Raw genomic sequence first — 19,868 nt, 5'->3', positions numbered from 1 at the left:
ATATGTTCCTCTGAAACGTCGATTTACACAAGATCTACATGGTGCCACATCCCAGAAGATGGCATTCTTCATAGTCACTGCTGTGAGAGCCTCAAATTTTATTTAGTAAACCTGTTGATAACTGACGATTTTGCCCCCTTTTCTTTCCTCACTTTTACCCCTTTTGTATCTTTATCTCCTTTCCTCCTTGATTGCTTTCCTTTCCAATTTGTTTTTCTGCCTCATTATTCCTCTCCTCCCACCTATGCTAAAAGAGCTTCCTTGCACCTGTTTTGCATTTCTCTGTTCCTTCCTTACCTTTATCTTATTCCCTCCCTTCTCCCACATCCTTTCCCATCCATTTCATTTCGCTATCCTATCATAATTCCTCTCCCTATAGTCCATGTTCAGGTATAGAATGGCTGATGCAAGAAGTTTTACATTTTTTCATAGCAAAGTGCCTATTTTTCCCCTTACATTTTTGTGGAAATTAATTTATATCTTGTAGGTTGGGAACAGAAAGGGAGGAAAAGAAGTAAAAGAGTTAAACAATTAATGAATGGTTCACCTGCTGTCACTCTGTCAGAGAAGCAAGGAAGATGTGCTGAAAGCTGAAAGTGTCTCCAGAGCCATTTCTGTTGAAGCATTATAAAGATGGCAAGTTTCACAAAGACTATAACCCCTGGAGACAGTGCAGTCGATGGTGAATTTCATGTGTGACCCAACAGGGGACATACCGTGGGAAGAGGACAGCTCTGCCATTGATGTTGTCCACATATCGGATACCTTGGAAAGTTTGTATTGCAGAACGTTTCTTACTGATTAGCTCCAGTGGTCTGTTACTCGTGTTAAAATTGATGTACTAAAGGCAAAGGCAAAAGGGGAGTCCCGAGATGATGATGATAAAAGGTAAAGGGTAAAGCTGTCCCTGTAACAGGCTGTGAAGTCCCATAGGGTTGTGACACATCAAGACTCCCACATTTTCTAGACATTCAGCACAAAGATGCCAGTGATTTTAAGTGACACTATCTCTGTAACAGGCCGTGGAAGCACATAGGGTTGTGAGATATTGAGGCTGCCACATTTTCTAGACAGTTGGCTCACAGATGGCGGTGAGGTTGTCAGCCTTACACACTGGAGAGCCGCCCTTTACCCCCAGGAAGATTCCTGGTACTCATTTCTGTTAGAGGCTGAATCAACCTGAGAGCCATAGTATGGATGGAAGGATTAAGTAAATTGAAAAATCCAGTGACATTATTGGGAATTTAATCTGTGACCTTCTGGCTTGTAGCATAATGCCTCAACAGGTACAGTACTGTGCCCTAAGATGACAGTATATATGTTTAAGGATTAAGTAAATTGAAAAATCCAGTGACATTATTGGGAATTTAATCTGTGACCTTCTGGCTTGTAGCATAATGCCTCAACAGGTACAGTACTGTGCCCTAAGATGACAGTATATATGTTTAAATCTTTACCAGATAACAGACCTTTCTTTCTGACTTTGCATGCATCTTTCCCATCTCACATCTTGAAAAACATGTATGTCTGGATAATTACCTAGGATTTGAGATTCTCACAGTAGTGGATATGAAGATTTCTTTCTCCTGGGATATTACACACTGTAGTCTGCTGAAAGTTAACTCATGTTTTGGAGAAACATGTAGCCCCACTTGCTACCTGCTTCACTTGCATTGGATTCTTGCTTAGTTTATTCTTTGACCATGAAGACCGAGGCAACATGTTCCTCCGAAACGTCGGTTGACTTCCAATGCACTACACGGTGTTATATCCGAGAAGATAGAATTCTTCGAGATAATTATTAGCTGCAAAATGAAAACACTTTACAACCATAACCTATTAAATTATAAGAGGGGCTCTCGTTCATATGTATACAAAATTTATAGCTTCAACAACGTTCATAACCTGCTTAAAATATGCAGACTTATAAGCTGATTATACAAACGTCATACAGGTCCAATCCTATACTATTAGAATATTTTCTTCTTTACTTGGAAATCATCTTCAAATCCGACATGGCTTTTAAAACTATCTGACGTTTTTCGATCATTCATTTTTATATTTATGCATTAAGGATATAGCTTAAAAGAAGTTTCTCGCTTCTAAATATCAAAACCATCAAAACTGTTCTAGTATCCATATCACACTTCCACAATACATATGAATATTTATATATTTATACAACTGCATTCCGTCACAGCCTTCTACCAAATGGACAACAAGTGCCAGCTCAATTAGAATAAGAAAATTGAATATCATAGTGACCTGATAATCGTACATAACTTTGATAATGTGCAGAAGTGGGCTGTGGAGTGTTTCGTTTTTTTTAATTGTTGAGCACGACATGAAAGTGTTTTAGCCCTGTGTATGGCAGAAATGTGAAATTCTAAAACATCCCTTAAGTTTGAAAGCTTTAACCACGAATAAAAGGATTTATCCTAGAGAAATAAGCTGTGTACTAGGTCTGAAGGTAACTTCAAATCTTACATAGGTGTGATGGGTTCCCTCGTCTGGGATATAATGCCATGTAGTCCGCTCAAAGTCAACCGACATTTTGGAGAAACACGTCACCTACATCTTCAGGGTTGAAGAATAAGTCAAGCAAGAAACCATCTTGAAGCTCCGAAACCTCTGTTGACTTTAACGGACTACACGGCATTACTTCGTAGAAGACAGAACTCTTCATAACCAAAGTGGTGAGAACCTCAGAATCTGTATATAGTCTCTCTCCAGAGGATTGTAATGCTAGCAAACTCTGATTACGACTCTTCCGCATTTAACAGGCAGGGTAGCCAACAATGGCCACAGTAGTAAACATGGTTTATTGTGATCCGTGATTCGTAATTGGCGCGGAACTTAGCAGGAAAGTTGTTACTGCTAAATGTGCAAAAGTCTATTTGGAGAAGGAAAGTTATTGCAATATCTCTTCGGGTTAGAGAATCGCACATTTTATGGGAAAGTAGTGAAGTAAGTTGCAGAAACGCACTGCCTGGATGTCTGCTGTACATCGACCCCCGCTTATGACGTCATCACAACAAGTCTTGGGAGGAGGGATTTGTTTTTGTTTGGATCGAATCCACCAATCCTCATGTTGCATGATGAGACGATCTTGTGTATTGGTCCAAAGTGTGGATGTCACTTCTTCACTGTCACCAAGGTTGCTTGTTAAACGTGACAGACCATAACAATTGCATTGGTAAACAACTCGAGATTAATATCCACATATTCAGCAACGCTCTGTGGTCAAGAATGTACCAGTTTTACGCAAAATTCACCAAAATGCGCGTTGAAGTGCCAAATTATTGTGTATGCATCCTCCAATCAGAGACTCGTTTAGATGTGTAGAGCCTCGGAAAATATTTCGTCTGGTATTTCGATTCTTTGTTGATGTTCGGTTTTAAGTAGAATATTTGTAAATAAGGGAAATACCGTGAAGTACCACCATGATACACACCAACAGAAATAAATTGGAGGTAAGATGGCGTTAAAATTTTTGCTCATTAATAATTGTATTAAAACTGTGCGAGCTCCGAAAAGTGTTCCTTCTATTCAACTGATATCCGCCATTCCCAGGGCCGAGTAAACAGCTGATTTTGAGCCGAAGGGTGGCCGGGGCCAAGGTTAAGTCGTCCGTGAGCACAGTGGCTTATCGTTCCTTCATTTTTATTTAAATGATAACAATAAGCCACGTTTAAAGGTCTGGATTGTCATTTACCCATAAGTAGTGTTGCAGCTTCGAAAAGGTAAAGCTAATATTAGGAATACATAGTTTTGTGATCAACGGGCCCGTGGCCTTGATAGTCCATGTTCTCGTCTCCTTTGTTGTGATACATCGGACAAGCGCCACTTCGAAATCGAATATAATGAAGTGCAGTTATATTAATTATAATCTTTAAAATTATGACGCACACACAAGATAGAAGTAATCATAATGGCAAGCTCGTATAATTTCTGTGTGAGGTCTTAAGTTCTTTTGAGTTAATATTTCACATTTGGACATGATATTTTATCACTTTATTAGTCTTGTGTTTTTTGTTTTTGTTTTATTTGTTTTTGCGCAGGCTGCGGTGAGACCTTGGTGGGTGCCGTCTGTAGGCCGCAGCAAGAAAGAGCGATCTAATTTCTCAGTGTGCACTATGAAGCAAAGCTACATGCAGGTACAAACAACTCTGTCTGTCGCTAACACTACTTGCTTTGTAACAACCCAATGGCCCGCATTTTTGTTTTCAATGTGTGTGACAACTTGGAATCGTAGGTTGACACTGTGTTGCAATTGTTCATCTAGAATCAAGGTAGATGTATCCATCATATTTTTGAAGCTGCAACATTGCTTGGATTTATTGGTGGGAAAATGGTACACCCTGCTCTTGCAATGTACCTGCAGTTTGATGGGAGGGTAAGTAGCAGTAGGAATGGAGTGGTACATGAGTCATGAACAAGAAGCAATGCAGAACTGTGTTGTTTTTGTTCACAGCTTGCCAGAGTCTTTTCAGATGATGATGCCCAAATTAATAAGAAGTTGCCAAAAGAACTGCTGCTTAGGTAAGTTGGTTTACTTGGACATTAGCATAAGGAAGTATAGTTGCTAATATGAATGCACTGTAATATGGAGTTGTAGAATCAGCATTTGGAGACCTATAGTATCAGCTCCAGTTTGTGTAAGACTGTGGTTTGTCTATTTTGAGTATGGTACTTGGGTCGTTTTCCTCAGATCCTTTAGAGAAACTGGTAGAGTGCTTTAAAGTAGATCATGTCTGCTCCCTTCATAAATGTCATATATTACAAACATTTTTATTATCCTCGTTGAAGATGAATTGCATATGTTTTCATCTGAGTACACTCTTCACAGTAATAATGTTATGTGTGAATAGAAGAAATGATAGGAGAACTGAGAATATAAGCACATTGCATACCTAACAGAAATGCCAGGCATTTGTTCTGTTTTTTGTTGTCACTATTTTCATCATCATCAGTTTATGTATAAAATACAGGAGTCATTTAATCCTCTGTTGCTTACATGGAATGTTTTCCTGGTTACTGTAGTTGTTTATAAAAACGTTTTGTGTGAGATTTATTATTACCCATAAATAAATTATGCAGGAAGCAGGCAGAAGTTATCCATAATCATCAAAATCCAAATATACGTGCGATTGGACAAGGAGAAGCCATGCATGAAAGTATAAGAAGCTTAAACTTTGCAACAGTTAAGCATAAGACCATTCAGATGCCTTTTGGAGTTGTCAAACAAGTTAAGGCATAACCTGTTGCACATGCCTGCATTGACAGACTCCTGTCTATATCTTATTCATTATACAGGATGTTCAGTTATCGACAAAACCGGGGAAGTAGCATGAGTTGGATACAATATTTCTCACAGATTTCTGCTGTAACTGCCAATAGTGGAATGAGTCACCAGTGCTGATAAACATGCACTCTCGCTAGCATAGAGCGGATGGATCATTTCTCTGCAACTATTCCCTCACATCAGTTTCCTTACATGCACACATTTATAAGAATATCATAAAAAGATAACACAAACTTATCTTGCTTTATAACAGGTGCTGAAAGTGACCCCCTTCTGCTTGCAAATATGCCTTGCATCACATAAATAAATTATGCAACACTTTCTGAAGTTGGTCCATAGTAATTGATCTAATTACACATGTTATTTCATTCTGTTATTTTATATGGGCAAAATTTCATCAATTTTATGGCTGTGAAAGCAGATCCTAGTGAAACACCGGTTTTCTGTGCTAAGCATCTTAATGATTTTCGAGGACTGATCTGTAGTTGTGCCACAATATCCCAAGCTTTTTCTTCAGTTAGCATAATCCTCTTTGATTGCTTCTTTATGTCACACACTGAACCTATGACCTGCCACTTTTTCACAAGCTTGGATACGCATGACTTTGTGGGAACTGGCGCATCAGGATTTTATGATGAAACTTACTGATACATTTTCTGTGAGTTTTTTTTCCTTGAAAAAAATTTTCACAATAAACCCATGCTGTTCAGTAGTGAACTTCATTTCAGTATAAATGTTGACCACCTATCAAAATCTCTAACACAGACTGGACTATTACTGCGACTTCACTGCAGTTACAAGATCACGCCACCCGACCGTGTGTGTTATCAACGCAAATGACTCATTCTCCTATTTGGAGTTACAGCAGCAATCTGTGAGGAATTTTGGGTGCGGTCAGCAGGGTAGCGAAGTTTCCTCACTCTTTGAATGCAGTGAAATAAAGTGAAAAATTGTGTATGGTGTCCATAAAGTATAAATACCCTTACCTGTTTGCTGTGTGAGTGCAGGTGCACTCATGCTGAATTACGGTTCATTAACTGTACCTACACAGACCAACCCCTCCTCTCACCAAAGAGGAGGAACCATTTCCAAACATGTAAATGGCCTTGAATGAACAAAAATTTGGTTTTGAGAGGGCCCAAAACCATGAACTGTGCTGGTGAGGGTCAGCTGCAATTTACTGCTATGATAGCTATGCTGTTCATCATTATTATTATATAGTTTCAGGTTACCATAACAATGAACTCTCAAATGTTAACTTGTTGCATGGATATAAATTATTTAAGAGGTCATGCAGGAGCAAATGTACTCTTGTTTCAGTGCATCATGTCTGTTCTATGAGTACTGATAAATATTTTAATGTGGATATATACTGGAAGGGGTACACAGTAGTGGAGTTGAGGCACTATGCTATGAGTCAGTAGGTCACTGCTTCAATTCCCGATGAGATCGTTAAATTTTTCAGTTGACCTAATCCTTCCAGCTGCACTATGGCCTTGGGGTCAACTCAGCCTCTAACATAAATGAGTACCATAAATATTCCTGGTGCTAAAGAGCGGCCAGCACATAAGGCTGACAATTTTAGCACCATCTGTGAGCCGATTGTCAAGATATGGGAACCTCGACATCTCACAAACCAAAGGTCCTCCACGGCCTATTACAGGGAGAGCTTTGCCTTACAGTTTTATGTACCGGAGATGTAGTAATAGTAGTGTAGTAAGTGTAAGGGGTGGGCCATAAAATCTGGCTCTCCCACTGCGACCTTCAGTGATCTATTGTGCTTCCCCTTTGGATTAACCCTTTATTAATCCTACACCTTGAATGAAATGTAGGACTTTGTTTATGGGGGCATCATAAAAGTCACTCGGTTCCATAAAGAAGTGGTCCAGGTGATGAAATCTTAAATAAGCTATGGCCTCACAATCACACAGGATATGTGTGGCTGAGATGTCTTCTTGTAGGTGCCTTTCACAGGTTGGGTCATTGTCAATCCCAGTTTCAAAAGATGTCCTTTTAGGTTGCAGTGTCCAGTAAGTAATCCTACCACCCATCTTAATTGGTCTCTGTTTAATTTCACAGATCCTTTGTTCTTCTGGTAGAGGGTCCTAATATAAAGCCCTTTGCCTGTTTGAGTCCAGTTGTGGATTCCCAGTGTTTTTTTGTGATTTCTATATGTCGAGTCCCTCATCGCTTTCATGGCAACTCCGGTTGAGATGCCACAAGCTGGTTCAGGTCCTGTGAACAGATATTCAGACCCTGTTCATGCCAGCTGATCTGCAGTTTTATTCCCAGCAATACCCTCATGACCTGGCACCCATATCAGTTGAACTTTGTTATGTTTGGCTAGTTGTATGAGAGATTGGTGTCAGTCCCAGACCAGTTTTGAAGTGATCTGGTGTGTACCAAGTGCTTTATTTGCAGCTTGACTATCTGACAGAATATAGTGTTCCTATTTTTATAGTTTCTATCTAGATTCTTAACTGCACATACCTTAATGGCATACATTTCTGCCTGGAATACTGTTGTGCAAGGCTGAAACTAAGTTTCCATATACTGGAGATTGTTTATTGTTGACTGTTGGTGCATGTTAGTTGTGGGAGATGGTGCAAATCAATGGCCTTGGAATGTCATTACCTAACATATAGGATTGAAAAGAAATCTGGGAGAAAGCAGCGGAAATTATTAGTATGAAAGTTTCACTTGGTGTTATGCTGATATATACATACTTTTATAAAGCTACTAGAGATGGCTATATATGCATACAGCCTTGATGATGGCTTAAGCCTGTTTTTTCTATACAATGTAAGGAAAGTGGGCTGAAAATTTTACATCCAATGCCACATTTTAACACATTAAGGACTGGCAATTTAAATATTTAAATCACCCTGGGGACTGCCATTATTAAACCTACTATCCTAACACTTGCACTGTTCACTTTAAAAATTAATATAAAATCTCCTAATTAATTTCATGAACTAAAATTTTTGGAGAACACTTACCAGTGCTCCTAGAAGTGCTTGAGAGTGTGATATTTCTGGAAACATTCCCCTTTGTGAAGTGGCATTATACAGAACTTGCAAATGTAGACATACTCCTTTTTTTGTGAACTGTGGAAACACTGCATTGCCTAGAAGGATGCTTTCCCTTGGAATGTTCACTCTTCACAATTTTCACCAGGGTATGTTTCCGCATATCACCCGAGAGTCACCCTGGGGGGTCCACATGAGGCCTGCGTGGGGTAGGAGTTGATGGGCTTGGTCGCACTAAGTCTCTGTCTGACTCTGGCTCTGCCGCCACCATCTGGTCTGTAGCCCAGGCCTTTGCCACATTCATTAGAAATGCGTTGTATTTCAATTTCGAATCAGGGTTTAGATTTTTGTGATTTTTTTATATTTGTTACTGTCCCTGCAATGTTATTACCCCCATTATCGTCGGAGCTACTGTCACTTTACTGTCTGTGGCCACAATTCTTTGTTCTCCCCTGTCACTGCCGCTCTCTCAGTCACCATAACTAGGGTCTCTCAAGGCAGGTCAGCTGGCTCATCGGAGAAAAATTTGTCCCTGTCCATACCCCACCACTAACTACTGCCTTGTACATACAGCTTGAAGAGCAGCAAAGCATTTTCGTTTATAGTGCGTTAAGAAAACAGCGAGGTCAAGTTACTGACAAGTAAGCAAACATTCCAGAGTTTTATTACACCATTACATGCAACTTGGGTGATGCCAGAGCAAGGTACAGTGTGTTACAGCCTAACGTGTTCTGAAATCATGATATCATGCAACCTGTCAGCCACGTTTAAAAGCCAAAAGCATGATATCATGCGACCGGTCCTCAATGTGTTAACCATTAGTCTTGAAAGTGCAAATGACTTACATGCACACAAATATTCATGGAATAAGTTCTTTTTATCAGAAAAACTTAAAAAGGTTTAAATTGGTGTAGAAAGATTAGATTTCAGACAATTGTTTCAAGTAACCTGAACATAGTTACACAGTATACACTGTTATGGGTTTGATTCCAAGTCTTGGTGAATATTTTTCATAAGAAATACATGAAGAATGGTTCCATTAGATTTAATTTTTAGTCTTTATGCCTTTAAAATTAGCATGTTGAATAATAAGTTTGGAGCCTTGACAAAGTAATATCTTTCAAATGTGCCCATGTTTTTCCTAGCTGTGATTGAAGAGTTCTCAGCTGACTTCGATAACAGCTGAATTTATTAATCAGTAATCTGCTTGTGTTTATATTTTTATTGTTCACATTGTGTTTCCAAGTGACTGTTGATGGCAGCAGAATTAGATTAATACTGAAGTATCAACTTGTTTGAATTAGGAAGTTTAGCAGATATGGTTAATGACATGTTACATAAGAACATATGAAATTAATTATCATGTAGATTTTAATGGGATTTGTCATATGGATAATTATATGTTAATCAGGAAATCGTTATTACTCTCAAGAACATGGTAGGTCTGATTTGTTTTTTGGTAACTTTGATCTGTAATGAATAAAATGTTTTGAAATTTGAGGCTCTCACAGAAGTGGCTCTGCTGGAATATGATGCCATATGGTCTGATAGATACTTAATAGTGTGTCACAAGAACCTGCTGCCTGTATCTAGAGGATAGCCTGAAGATGGAGGCAGCAGTGTCCTTTGAAACATTCATAAATATCTACCGGACTACATAATGCTGCATATAGGAAGCCAGCAATATTCAAATACAGTGTAATTTGTTTTTGTTTTATCAAGGCCTTGTTTGGCTACCTTTATTTGCAGGGTTCACAAACATTAATGTTTTAATTCCACTGGGTATAAGTATTGTGTGACATGTGACTAATGTATTTATTCTATTATCCAGGGTCCTTCCAAAATTTAACATTGCTACTGTGTTCTGAGATGTGTTGCCATGTATTCTAGTTGTTAACTGATGTTTAAGAGGAATATATTTCCTTTATCTTCAGTGGTGAGTAGTCATCTACCCTGAAGATGGAGGCAGTATGTTCTTCTAAAACATTTGAAAACATATACCAGACTACATGGCTTGCATATCCCAAAGACAGTTATTTTCATAGTGACTGCCATGAGAACATGAAATCTCGCATTTTTGAGAAGTTAGTTGATCATACACAAGATGGCTCAGAATTGGGTTATTGTTGGCTTCTGAGTTCTTTAGTTTTCATCACATTTACATCAAGGTACCAAACTCTCTTCAGACAAAGTATGTGGGCTTTTTGCTAGAGAAATTAAAAGTGAATGTAAACTTCACATGAAACTTTTATGTGTGATACCAAAGCTTGAATTTACAAATTCAGTTTTATTTTATTGTGTATGCATGTGTGGGTGGAAGGGGGGTTATCAGTTCTTTTCCCTTTATTTTATGCTTCCTGGCTATTCGAGAACTGTGATGAACTTTGACCATTAGCACATGAACATTCTCAGCTGCTTATGAATAGAAATCAGCAGGTGACTCAAAGAATTTTATGGATAACTTCTATGAATCTTTTTTTTGGCAAGATTTATTCAGGAAAGAAAATTGGAGCAATGAAAGTTACATTTCTGTCTTTGGTGGTCAGTGTTGTTTGTTTCCAAAATTTGCTGCCAAAGTATCCTGTTGTTGACTTGACGCTGTCACATGAGCTGTCCAAGTGAGCCTCAGGATGGTGTGTGCATTACGTTGATGCTTCTTGTTGTGCTGTTTGCCTGATTCCCACTTACGTGCCACACTCTGGTGTTCAGAGCGATGCAGATATGGTTTACTTTCAAATGAATAAGACCCATGTCATCCAGATCCTTCATTTTGTATTCTCATCAACTGTCTGAAGAGATGATGGAGCCTTCTTCAGCATTCACCACATGGCATTAAGTTTTAAAGTTACTTGGGTTATCCATTAATATATGAGTAGCAAAATACCGTCAGTCCCACATCAGCTGCTCTTCTGAAATTTTAACTCTTTAAAAAGGAATCATTTGGTAGGTACGTCATGGCTTATGTTTACTTTTCAGAAAGGCCAGGATAAATTCTGAATTCCGTTCATAATTGCTGAGAATTTCCCCTCATTTTTAAAACTCATGTACTCCATATGTTAATTTTATATGTTGGAATGTAAACTGTTCACTTAGTTCTGTGAATGGTCCATGACCAAAGTAATGCATTGAGATACTAAAAGAACGCATTTCTTGCAGGATATTCTCGTACCTTGATGTGGTATCCCTGTGTCGATGTGCACAAGTTTCTAAGGCCTGGAATGTTCTGGCACTTGATGGCAGCAATTGGCAACGGATAGATCTCTTTGACTTTCAGACTGATGTTGAGGTATGAAGGCAGACAAACTGTATCGACTTTATGGCAGTAACATATCTACTTCATTCTGCAGTTGAATAATCTTTTCAAGTTGAAGTTACATTCATGAGTGTCTCCTACCTTCCGCAGGGTCCAGTCATTGAAAACATTTCGCGACGCTGTGGAGGGTTTCTGCGCAAGCTGAGTCTCCGTGGCTGCCAGTCAATAGCTGATGGCTCCATGAAGACATTTGCGCAGAAATGTAACAATGTGGAAGACCTGAACCTCAATGGCTGTAAGAATATTACAGACAGGTATGGGTTTTTTATACACCATTTAACATGTTATGTTTTGGGAGAGTCTGCATACTTCCAGTGATATAACTATTCTTTTAGTATCTATGTAAAAGTTGAGCAATGGTTCCCATCTAACTCCATAGGATAGGGACTCTTTGAGAATTTGATTGTACTCAGCTGGGCATGAAAAACCCTGATTTTATGGAACCCACGAGTTTGTATTTTTTGCTCTGTTGGGTGTGCTCTTTGGAAGTATGCTTATTGGCTTATTGGCTTCTCATTGGCCCTGTGTATGGAGCATGTTCCATCTGTTTTTTCTTTTGTCATTTAGTTACTATAACAGTATTGTGGGTACAAATTGCAGTGCTACTCATTATACAGTATATTAAGCATCAAGTGATTTGAATCTCTGCTGTAACACTGACTATCCTTACTGGTTTTTTGTGGTTTGTGTGTCTTTCCAGACAAGTGTCAGAAGAGTACCTTAAATTAAGTCATGACCACTTCCTTCCACATCCTTTCCAGTTCATTATTTGCCATCATATAATCATTCAGTTCTTAATAAGCTTGAGTTAATGACAGCGTCATTGACTGAAGTACACTAGAATTGTCTTAGGTCCAAAATTCTTCCTAAGCATTTTTTTCCGAACACTTATTGCATGATATTAACAACATTTTGATTATTGTATAATAAAACATTTGATTTTTAAACAAAACTAGATAAGTCTGTCTGTTTAGTATATTAATCACACTATATGTTGCAGTCTCTTTTGACCATCATCAGGCATGTAGGAATGAAGACAGTAAATAAACAATGTTTATGCTGGATTATGTAATGAAAAATGGATTTGTTTTTCAGTGTCATCAAATTAAAAATTTTAAATGTGTTATGGATTGAATATACAAAAGTATATGTGCAATGATAAAGAATTATTAACATTTGTAAAATGTGTATATAATAAAAATGTAGGTATAAAAAACAATATTGCACACTGTGACCACCATGTAGGCCGCTTGTTATATATATCTACATTTTATTATATCTATATTTTATAAAGTGTAATAATTCTTAATCATTGCAAATATATTTTTCTATATTCAACCTCTAACATGTACACAACTTTAAACTTTATGATATTGAAAAATTGATCCATTTTATATCAAAGAATTCAGAGCATGAACATTATATATTTATTGCTTTATAATTACAAATGCCAGATGATGGTCAAAAGAGACTGAAACATGTTTCACTTATTATCAGTCATTTTATTATACAATAATCAAAATGTTGTGTGACAGTACTATAACCTTAATATCATATATACTACTCTGTCCAAAAGGTATCCGACCTTGGGCCGGGAAAACAAAATTCTGTATCTGCGTGGTTACAGTACCTAATCCCCTTCAAAGTAGGCCCCTTGTGACTCCACACACTTAGTCCAGCGGCCCTTCCATTGCTGGAAGCAATTCTGGAAGGCTTCTTTTGGAATGGCATGCAGCTGCGCTGTCGCGTTCTATATGATGTCCTCGCGGCTGTCAAAACGGGAGCCTTTTAGCGGTGTCTTCAATCTCTGGAACAGCCAGAAATCACAAGGAGCTATATCATGGAGTAGGGAGCCTAGTGAACCTGCAGAATGCCGTGCTTGGCCAGGAAACCCTGGATCAGGTGTGATGAATAAGCTGGGGCATTGTCATGATGCAGCTGCCAGTTGCGTGTGTCCCACAGCTCCGGTCTCTTGCGCCAAACTGCATCATGAAGATGGCGGAGGACTTCTTGGTAGTACTCCTTATTGACAGTTTGGCCTAGTGGTGCGTACTCATGATGCACAACACCCTGGTAATCGGAAAAAAAGTCAGTATCACCTTCACATTGCTCCGAACCTGTCGTGCTTTTTTGGGCCTCGGGGATGTTGGATGCTTCCTTTGTGATGCCTGGACCTTGGTTTCCGGGTCATATCCATACGTCCATGACTTGTCACCAGTGATCACAGTCTTCTGGAACTCAGGATCCCTGTTGGCGCACTCCAGCATGTCCTGCGTGACCTCAAGGCAGAGTTGTTGCTGCTCTGGCGAAAGCAGCTTGGGCACAAATTTTGCCATCACTCGTTGCATGCCCAAATCCTGTGTTAAAATTGTGTTTTGCGGAACCTCTGCTGATCCCAACCTCATCAGCAACTTCCCGCATGGTCAAACGATGGTCCTACATCACTTTTTCAATGACATCAGAATTTTGGCTCGTTGACAGTCTCCTGGAACACTGGTCACTGTCTGCTGACATACGGCCATCTTTAAAGCGGTTGTTGAACCACTCTTTAATTTGAATGACCCACATTGCATCATCGCTGAAAGCCTACTGAATTTTGTGGATTGTTTCCACTTGGGTATCCCCAAGTTTCTGTCAAAACTTGATGCAGTATTGCTGCTCAAAGCGTTCTGTCATCTTAAGTGAAATGAGAATGTGACGAACATGTGTTACGCCACTTTGCTATCTGGCAGCCACAGACGCATCCGGCAGTATTGCGAGTCAGCAAAAAATCACACATGCGCATGGAAGTCCGTTCTACCACTACACTCAGTTTCCCCACCCCTTAGGTCATTACTTACAGCGGCAAAACATAAAGTTGGATACTTTTTGGAAATTGGTGTACTTAAGAGGATGCATGAAATAAAAATAAAAACTAGTTGAGTGCTCTTCCCATAAAGCTGGAGTGAGTTGAATGGACCAGTGCATAGGAATGGATGTATGTATTTGTGCTTGTGTGTATGAACCCTGTGTTTTATGGACAATGAAATCTATTTGGTCACTTGTACTGTATTATTACAGGTCACTGTTAAATTCTACTGTGATGGCCATGAAATGTAGCTATTTGACTTTCATGATTTATTTACTAAATTTCACATGAGATAATTTACAGTAGAATGACATGTAAACGAAGCTGTTGATATCACTTCATTTTGGGAGAATCTTTTTATGATTGCTATTTTAGCCCTCTGCACAGAGTGATTCATTCCTCATTTTGAAACCCTTCATGCTCTGCCCTCTTGTTTTGGCACCTGTCATGGCTCTGGTCTGATGGGAACTTGCAGTTTTGCTGTATGTAGGGAATATGTGTGAGCATGGTCTAGTGTAACTGCAACAGGGTTGTTGTTTTCACTTCTAAGGTTACGATGCCTTACTGATTAAAGAGATGGATGTTTAATGACCCTTGCACCACAACTGTCGTCAGTCTACTATGCAGCTTTCTAGCAGTCCTGCACTTTGAATGAAGTGCAGTACTTAATTTAATGGGCCCTTCTGATAGGCACTTTGTTTCATGTTCATGAAGTAAGTCTCCTTAATCTTAATTCAGCTAGAACTTCACTTTTGCAGGACATGTAAGGCTGTTTCTTCTTTGTTGTGACATCACGTGTGGGACTGTATTCCCAGTCTCTGTATGAGTAGGTATCCCCATAAGTGACATAAGTACAGTAATGCCTGTATAGTGCTGAGTATTTATACTGCCCTTTATTCGGGTAACAATTTTTACTAAATAGCTGTGACACAGTGTGATGCAAAGTATTGTTGCAGTTAGAATAGAAACAGTGTTTACTATCCTAGCCATTGAGTCATTTCAGTCAGTTGGCTCCTCATATCAAGACATTTAGTTGACTCTGCATGTGGTTTTGGTACATTACCACCTCTTTGTGTTGGGCCAAGCTATTTATAGTATACATATTTTGTATGAATTCTAAATAAAAGTAGTTTAACCATATTTAGTCATTTTACTTGTATAATTGTAATATTGCAAATTTAAGAATGCATCACCATAGCTGCTATACTGAAATTACGTAACAATGCTGATTCATTTAGGAGTCCCATTTCCAGGAATACATTCGCAACTTTAAATGGGGTGTTATTGTAATGCTGTCACTTAGTTCAGCAGGTTCATATTTTCCTAGTTCTTCCAACAGAAGGTTCCTGAAGAAAATTTCATTCTGATCCAGGTTTGAATTTCTAGTATTCATTGTGTTTTCTGTTCATCCAGCCTCTGACAGCCCATTTAGTGAAATTCTGAAATGCTGCAGGCTAGTTCAAATCATGTAATATGATGTACAGAACATGTTCTTGCCAGTTGGTCAGCAGTTTCTTTCCCTTGGATAATATTATCTATGTAGTTCATGTAGTTATCTATACTAAGTATACATGATAGAATAATTGTAACCAAAAACCAGACCTGAAGATGGCACATATGTGCTGAAACATGTTGTCCTAGACAGGAAACTCCACTTGATGGAGATAGTGTTGTGTTGACAGGAATATAGTAAATATTATTTGTATTGAGTCACATGGCAAGGTGCAACAATATATGCGTTCATTCCCTTCATTCATCCTGTATCCTGATACTCATTTCACTTTTAATTGTGATGCCATACAACTTTTCTGAATGGAAAATTAAATCATTTATATACCAGAAATAATGGGAGTGCAGGCAAATACGTAGGCGAGTCAAATGAAAACCTTAAATATTTTTTCGAGTATTATTTATTGTGCACAAGTGGTACAAAGCTGTATCACTTTTCAACATAATCTCCCCCACACTCAATGCAAGTCCTCCAGCCCTTACAAAGTGCGTGAATTCCTTTAGAAAAAAATTCTTTTGGTAGTCCATGCAACCACTCATGCATCGTGTGGCATACCTCTTCATCAGAAGGAACATCTTTCCTCCCATTGCTTCTTTGAGTGGTCCAAACATATGGAAATATGGTGAGTGTGCCGGATGAGGAAGACACTCAAAATGCAGGTCATTGATTGTCGCGACTGTTGTACGGGCAGTATGGGGCCTTGCATTGTCATGTTTCAAAAGGATACCTGTGGACAACAATCCACGTCGCTTTTATTTGATTGCAGGCCGAAGATGATTTTTTTAGGAGATCCGAGTATGATGCACTGGTGACAGTGGTCCCTCTAGGCGTGTAGTGCTCCAAGATGACGCCTTTTTTGTCCCAAAAGAGAGTCAGCATAACCTTCCCTGCTGATGGTTGTGTTCGAAACTTCTTCGGTTTTGGAGATGTGGAATGGCGCCATTCCTTGCTCGCTCTATTAATTTCCAGTTGGTGGAAGTGAACCCAGGTTTTGTCCCCAGTAACGATTCTTGCAAGGAAGTCATCACCTTCTCGTTCAAAGCACCGCAGAAGTTCTTCACAAGCATCAATACGTCGGTTTTCAATTCAGGAGTCAGCTGCCATGGCACCAATCTTGCGGACACTTTGTGAAACTGGAGCACATCGTGCACAATATGGTGTGCTGAACCATGACTAATGTTTAAACTTACTGCAGTTTCATTCAGTGTCACTTGTGCATCACCATACTGAAACTTTGTTCTTCGATAAATTTCAATAGGTTTCACCCCTTCACTACACAAAAACTGAATAACAGAACGCTGTTCTTCCCTGGTGCAAGTCTCAAGTGGGGCAGCCATCTAATACTGGTGCTGTGACAGTGTTTGTGCATCTGCACTATACTGCAACCTACAGGCCATTCTGCATGCTGTTTGTAGCATGCTTACCAACTTATAGGATAATGGCATGAAATTTCGATTTTTTATTACAAATTTAAGGTTTTCATTTGACTCACCCTTGTAGTTGTATAGAGTGTGGCTGTCAACAGAATGAGGTCATGCAGGTCTGACAACATTATAGATGAAAAAGACAGAATAGTAAGTAGTTCAAATGAACAAAGTAGCTGATTAAATAAATTTTCTCTGTTATTTTACATGTGACCCAGTTGGTAGAATTGAAGCTCAAATTTTTGTAGTGACCCTTTGTTTTAGCATTAAAATGTTGACTTTTATTGTGGCAGCACCTGTCAGTCGCTGAGCCGCCACTGTCCTAAGCTGCAGCGCCTTGACCTTGGCTCCTGCTCAGCCATCTCTGATGAGTCACTCAAGGCTCTTGCTGATGGCTGCCCATATCTGACTCACATAAACATATCTTGGTGCGACCACATCACGGAAAATGGTGAGACTTTGCTAAACTTCTGGTATCTCTTTTGTAGTAGAACCCAGAGGTAATACAATGTTAGCATCAAAGCCTATGATTGGACATGATCTTGAGGCACAACTTATCTTCTTGAGATGCATCTTAATGTTATCCTCCTCTCTCCTACCCACTATTCTAAGAGATTTCTCTGTAACAGTATAGTAGCCTCCAAGAGTGTATTATCTTAATGATATGAAATTGAAACAGTTATCAAATCTTTAATAAAGAATTCACATGGTTATGATGAAATTTCTACAAAAGTATTGAAGGTCAGTGCTCCTTTTATTAGTTCTCTCTTAAATTATGTATTTGTAATAAATCTGTAATATCTGGAATACTCATTATAGTTATTCTATTGTAAAACCATTATTCAAGAAGGGTGATAAAAATATGACTAATTACAGGCCAATCTCTTTATTAACTTCATTGTCTAAGGTCTTTGAAAAAAATCATATGTGAAAGACTTTTGTGACATATTGAAATTAGTAACATTATAGTAGAGTAACAGTTTGGTTTCAGACCTTCTGCATAAATAGAGAAGGCCTTCTATAAATTGATTGAAGAGATACTATGTTGAATAATAATGGTTAGAGGCATCTTTTGTGACTTACAGAAAGCTTCTGACTGTGTTAATCACAACATTTTATTGACAAAATTAGAGTTTTATGGAATAATGGGAACCTCTCTTAAACTAATCTTACCTAGGGGGTAGATACCAAAGGTTGAGCTTAAACAATAATTCCCCTGACTCCTGTTCAAACTGGGGAGAGACAAAGCATGGTGTTCCACAGGGATCAATACTTGGTCAGGTGCTTTTTTTACTTTATATTAATGACTTACCAAAAACAATAAATGATAATGCTGAAGTTGTTATATTTGCAGATGACACTAGTGTAATTATTACTAGCCTTAACCCTATAAGTTTTAAAAGTAGTGTTAATAAAGCTTTTCAAGATATAAATAGATGGTTCACTACTAATTTATTGTCACTAAATGTCAGTAAGACACAATTTATGCAATTTGTAACTAAGACTAGTTCTTTAATTGATTTAAATATAATGCATTGGAACAGGAAAATATTTAATATTTGAAATATAGAATTCCTTGGGCTAACACTGGACAACATATTTTCTTGGAAGACTCATATAGATACAGTTTTACCTAAACTATTATTATTATTATTATTGGAGGGGGTGGGTTTCCCCATGCACCGGGACCAGTGGTCTGTTGTACGTACCCCTATAATATTCTACCAGTCTCTATACCCTACCGATACTGGTGCGTACCATCAGTCCCGACTCAGCCAGCGAGTTCGGCCTCTACTGGCTCAGCGGTATCTAGATGCTTCCCCCATCTACCAGAGGCATTAGAGACTATTGTTGGGAGGGAGATGTCCTTTATAATTTGGCTCAGAGGCTTCCTTGAGGCATGAGGTTCTTTTACATGCCGTAAAGCTATGACACGGGACCCACGGCTTAAAGTCCCTACAGGAGGACTTGTTCCCTGGATTTTTCCGCCCTTAAAAATTCCACGACCTCTGCCGGGTTGAACCCGCGTACGTTGAGTCATGAGGTGGGAACATTACCCCTAGACTACGGAGGCCACTTACCTAAACTAAGTTGAGCTTGTTTTGCAGTTAGAACAAGTAATCCATTCTTGTCCCAAGAATCATTGAAGATGGTATATTTTTCTTATTTTCACTCTGTCATGACTTGTGGAGTAATATTTTGGGGAAATTCTTATTATAGCAGTATTTGTAGTCTACCAAATGGAATTATTAGAATTATGGTAGGATTTAGAGATAGAGATTCATGTAGAGAATATTTTAGAGAATTAAAAGTATCACCACTAAAATCTCAATATATATATATACATACGAAGGGGGACCCAAAAATAACCGGAACCGACCTGTTGCGCGCGCATGCTTTGTAGTTACGAGTTGTGCTGCTAGGTGGTGTTAGCTGGGG

At 38.8% G+C, this 19,868-nt stretch overlaps 1 protein-coding gene across 3 annotated transcripts in view; it reads left to right on the top strand.

Annotated features, from left to right (window-relative positions):
- Positions 1 to 3,020: 3,020 nt before the first annotated feature.
- Positions 3,021 to 19,868, top strand: part of LOC111866897 (F-box/LRR-repeat protein 20) — a 51,234-nt gene continuing 34,386 nt past the window's right edge. The window contains exons 1-7 of one of the 3 annotated variants that reach the window (XM_033752461.1): positions 3,100 to 3,473; positions 3,574 to 3,743; positions 4,062 to 4,157; positions 4,475 to 4,542; positions 11,491 to 11,620; positions 11,738 to 11,901; positions 17,723 to 17,880. In XM_033752461.1, coding sequence (XP_033608352.1) covers positions 4,137 to 4,157; positions 4,475 to 4,542; positions 11,491 to 11,620; positions 11,738 to 11,901; positions 17,723 to 17,880 — 541 coding nt within the window. In that variant the 5' untranslated portion in view covers positions 3,100 to 3,473; positions 3,574 to 3,743; positions 4,062 to 4,136. Of the gene's footprint in view, positions 3,474 to 3,573; positions 3,744 to 4,061; positions 4,158 to 4,474; positions 4,543 to 11,490; positions 11,621 to 11,737; positions 11,902 to 17,722; positions 17,881 to 19,868 lie in introns of all 3 variants that reach the window. The other 2 variants (XM_023856246.2, XM_023856247.2) reach the window with 2 other exon arrangements.

Source organism: Cryptotermes secundus, unplaced genomic scaffold, assembly GCF_002891405.2.
Source record: "Cryptotermes secundus unplaced genomic scaffold, Csec_1.0 scaffold810, whole genome shotgun sequence".
In the NCBI taxonomy this organism is placed as follows: domain Eukaryota; kingdom Metazoa; phylum Arthropoda; class Insecta; order Blattodea; family Kalotermitidae; genus Cryptotermes; species Cryptotermes secundus.
The sequence above is the reverse complement of the archived record's forward strand: the minus strand, read 5'-3'. Positions and strand labels throughout refer to the sequence as shown.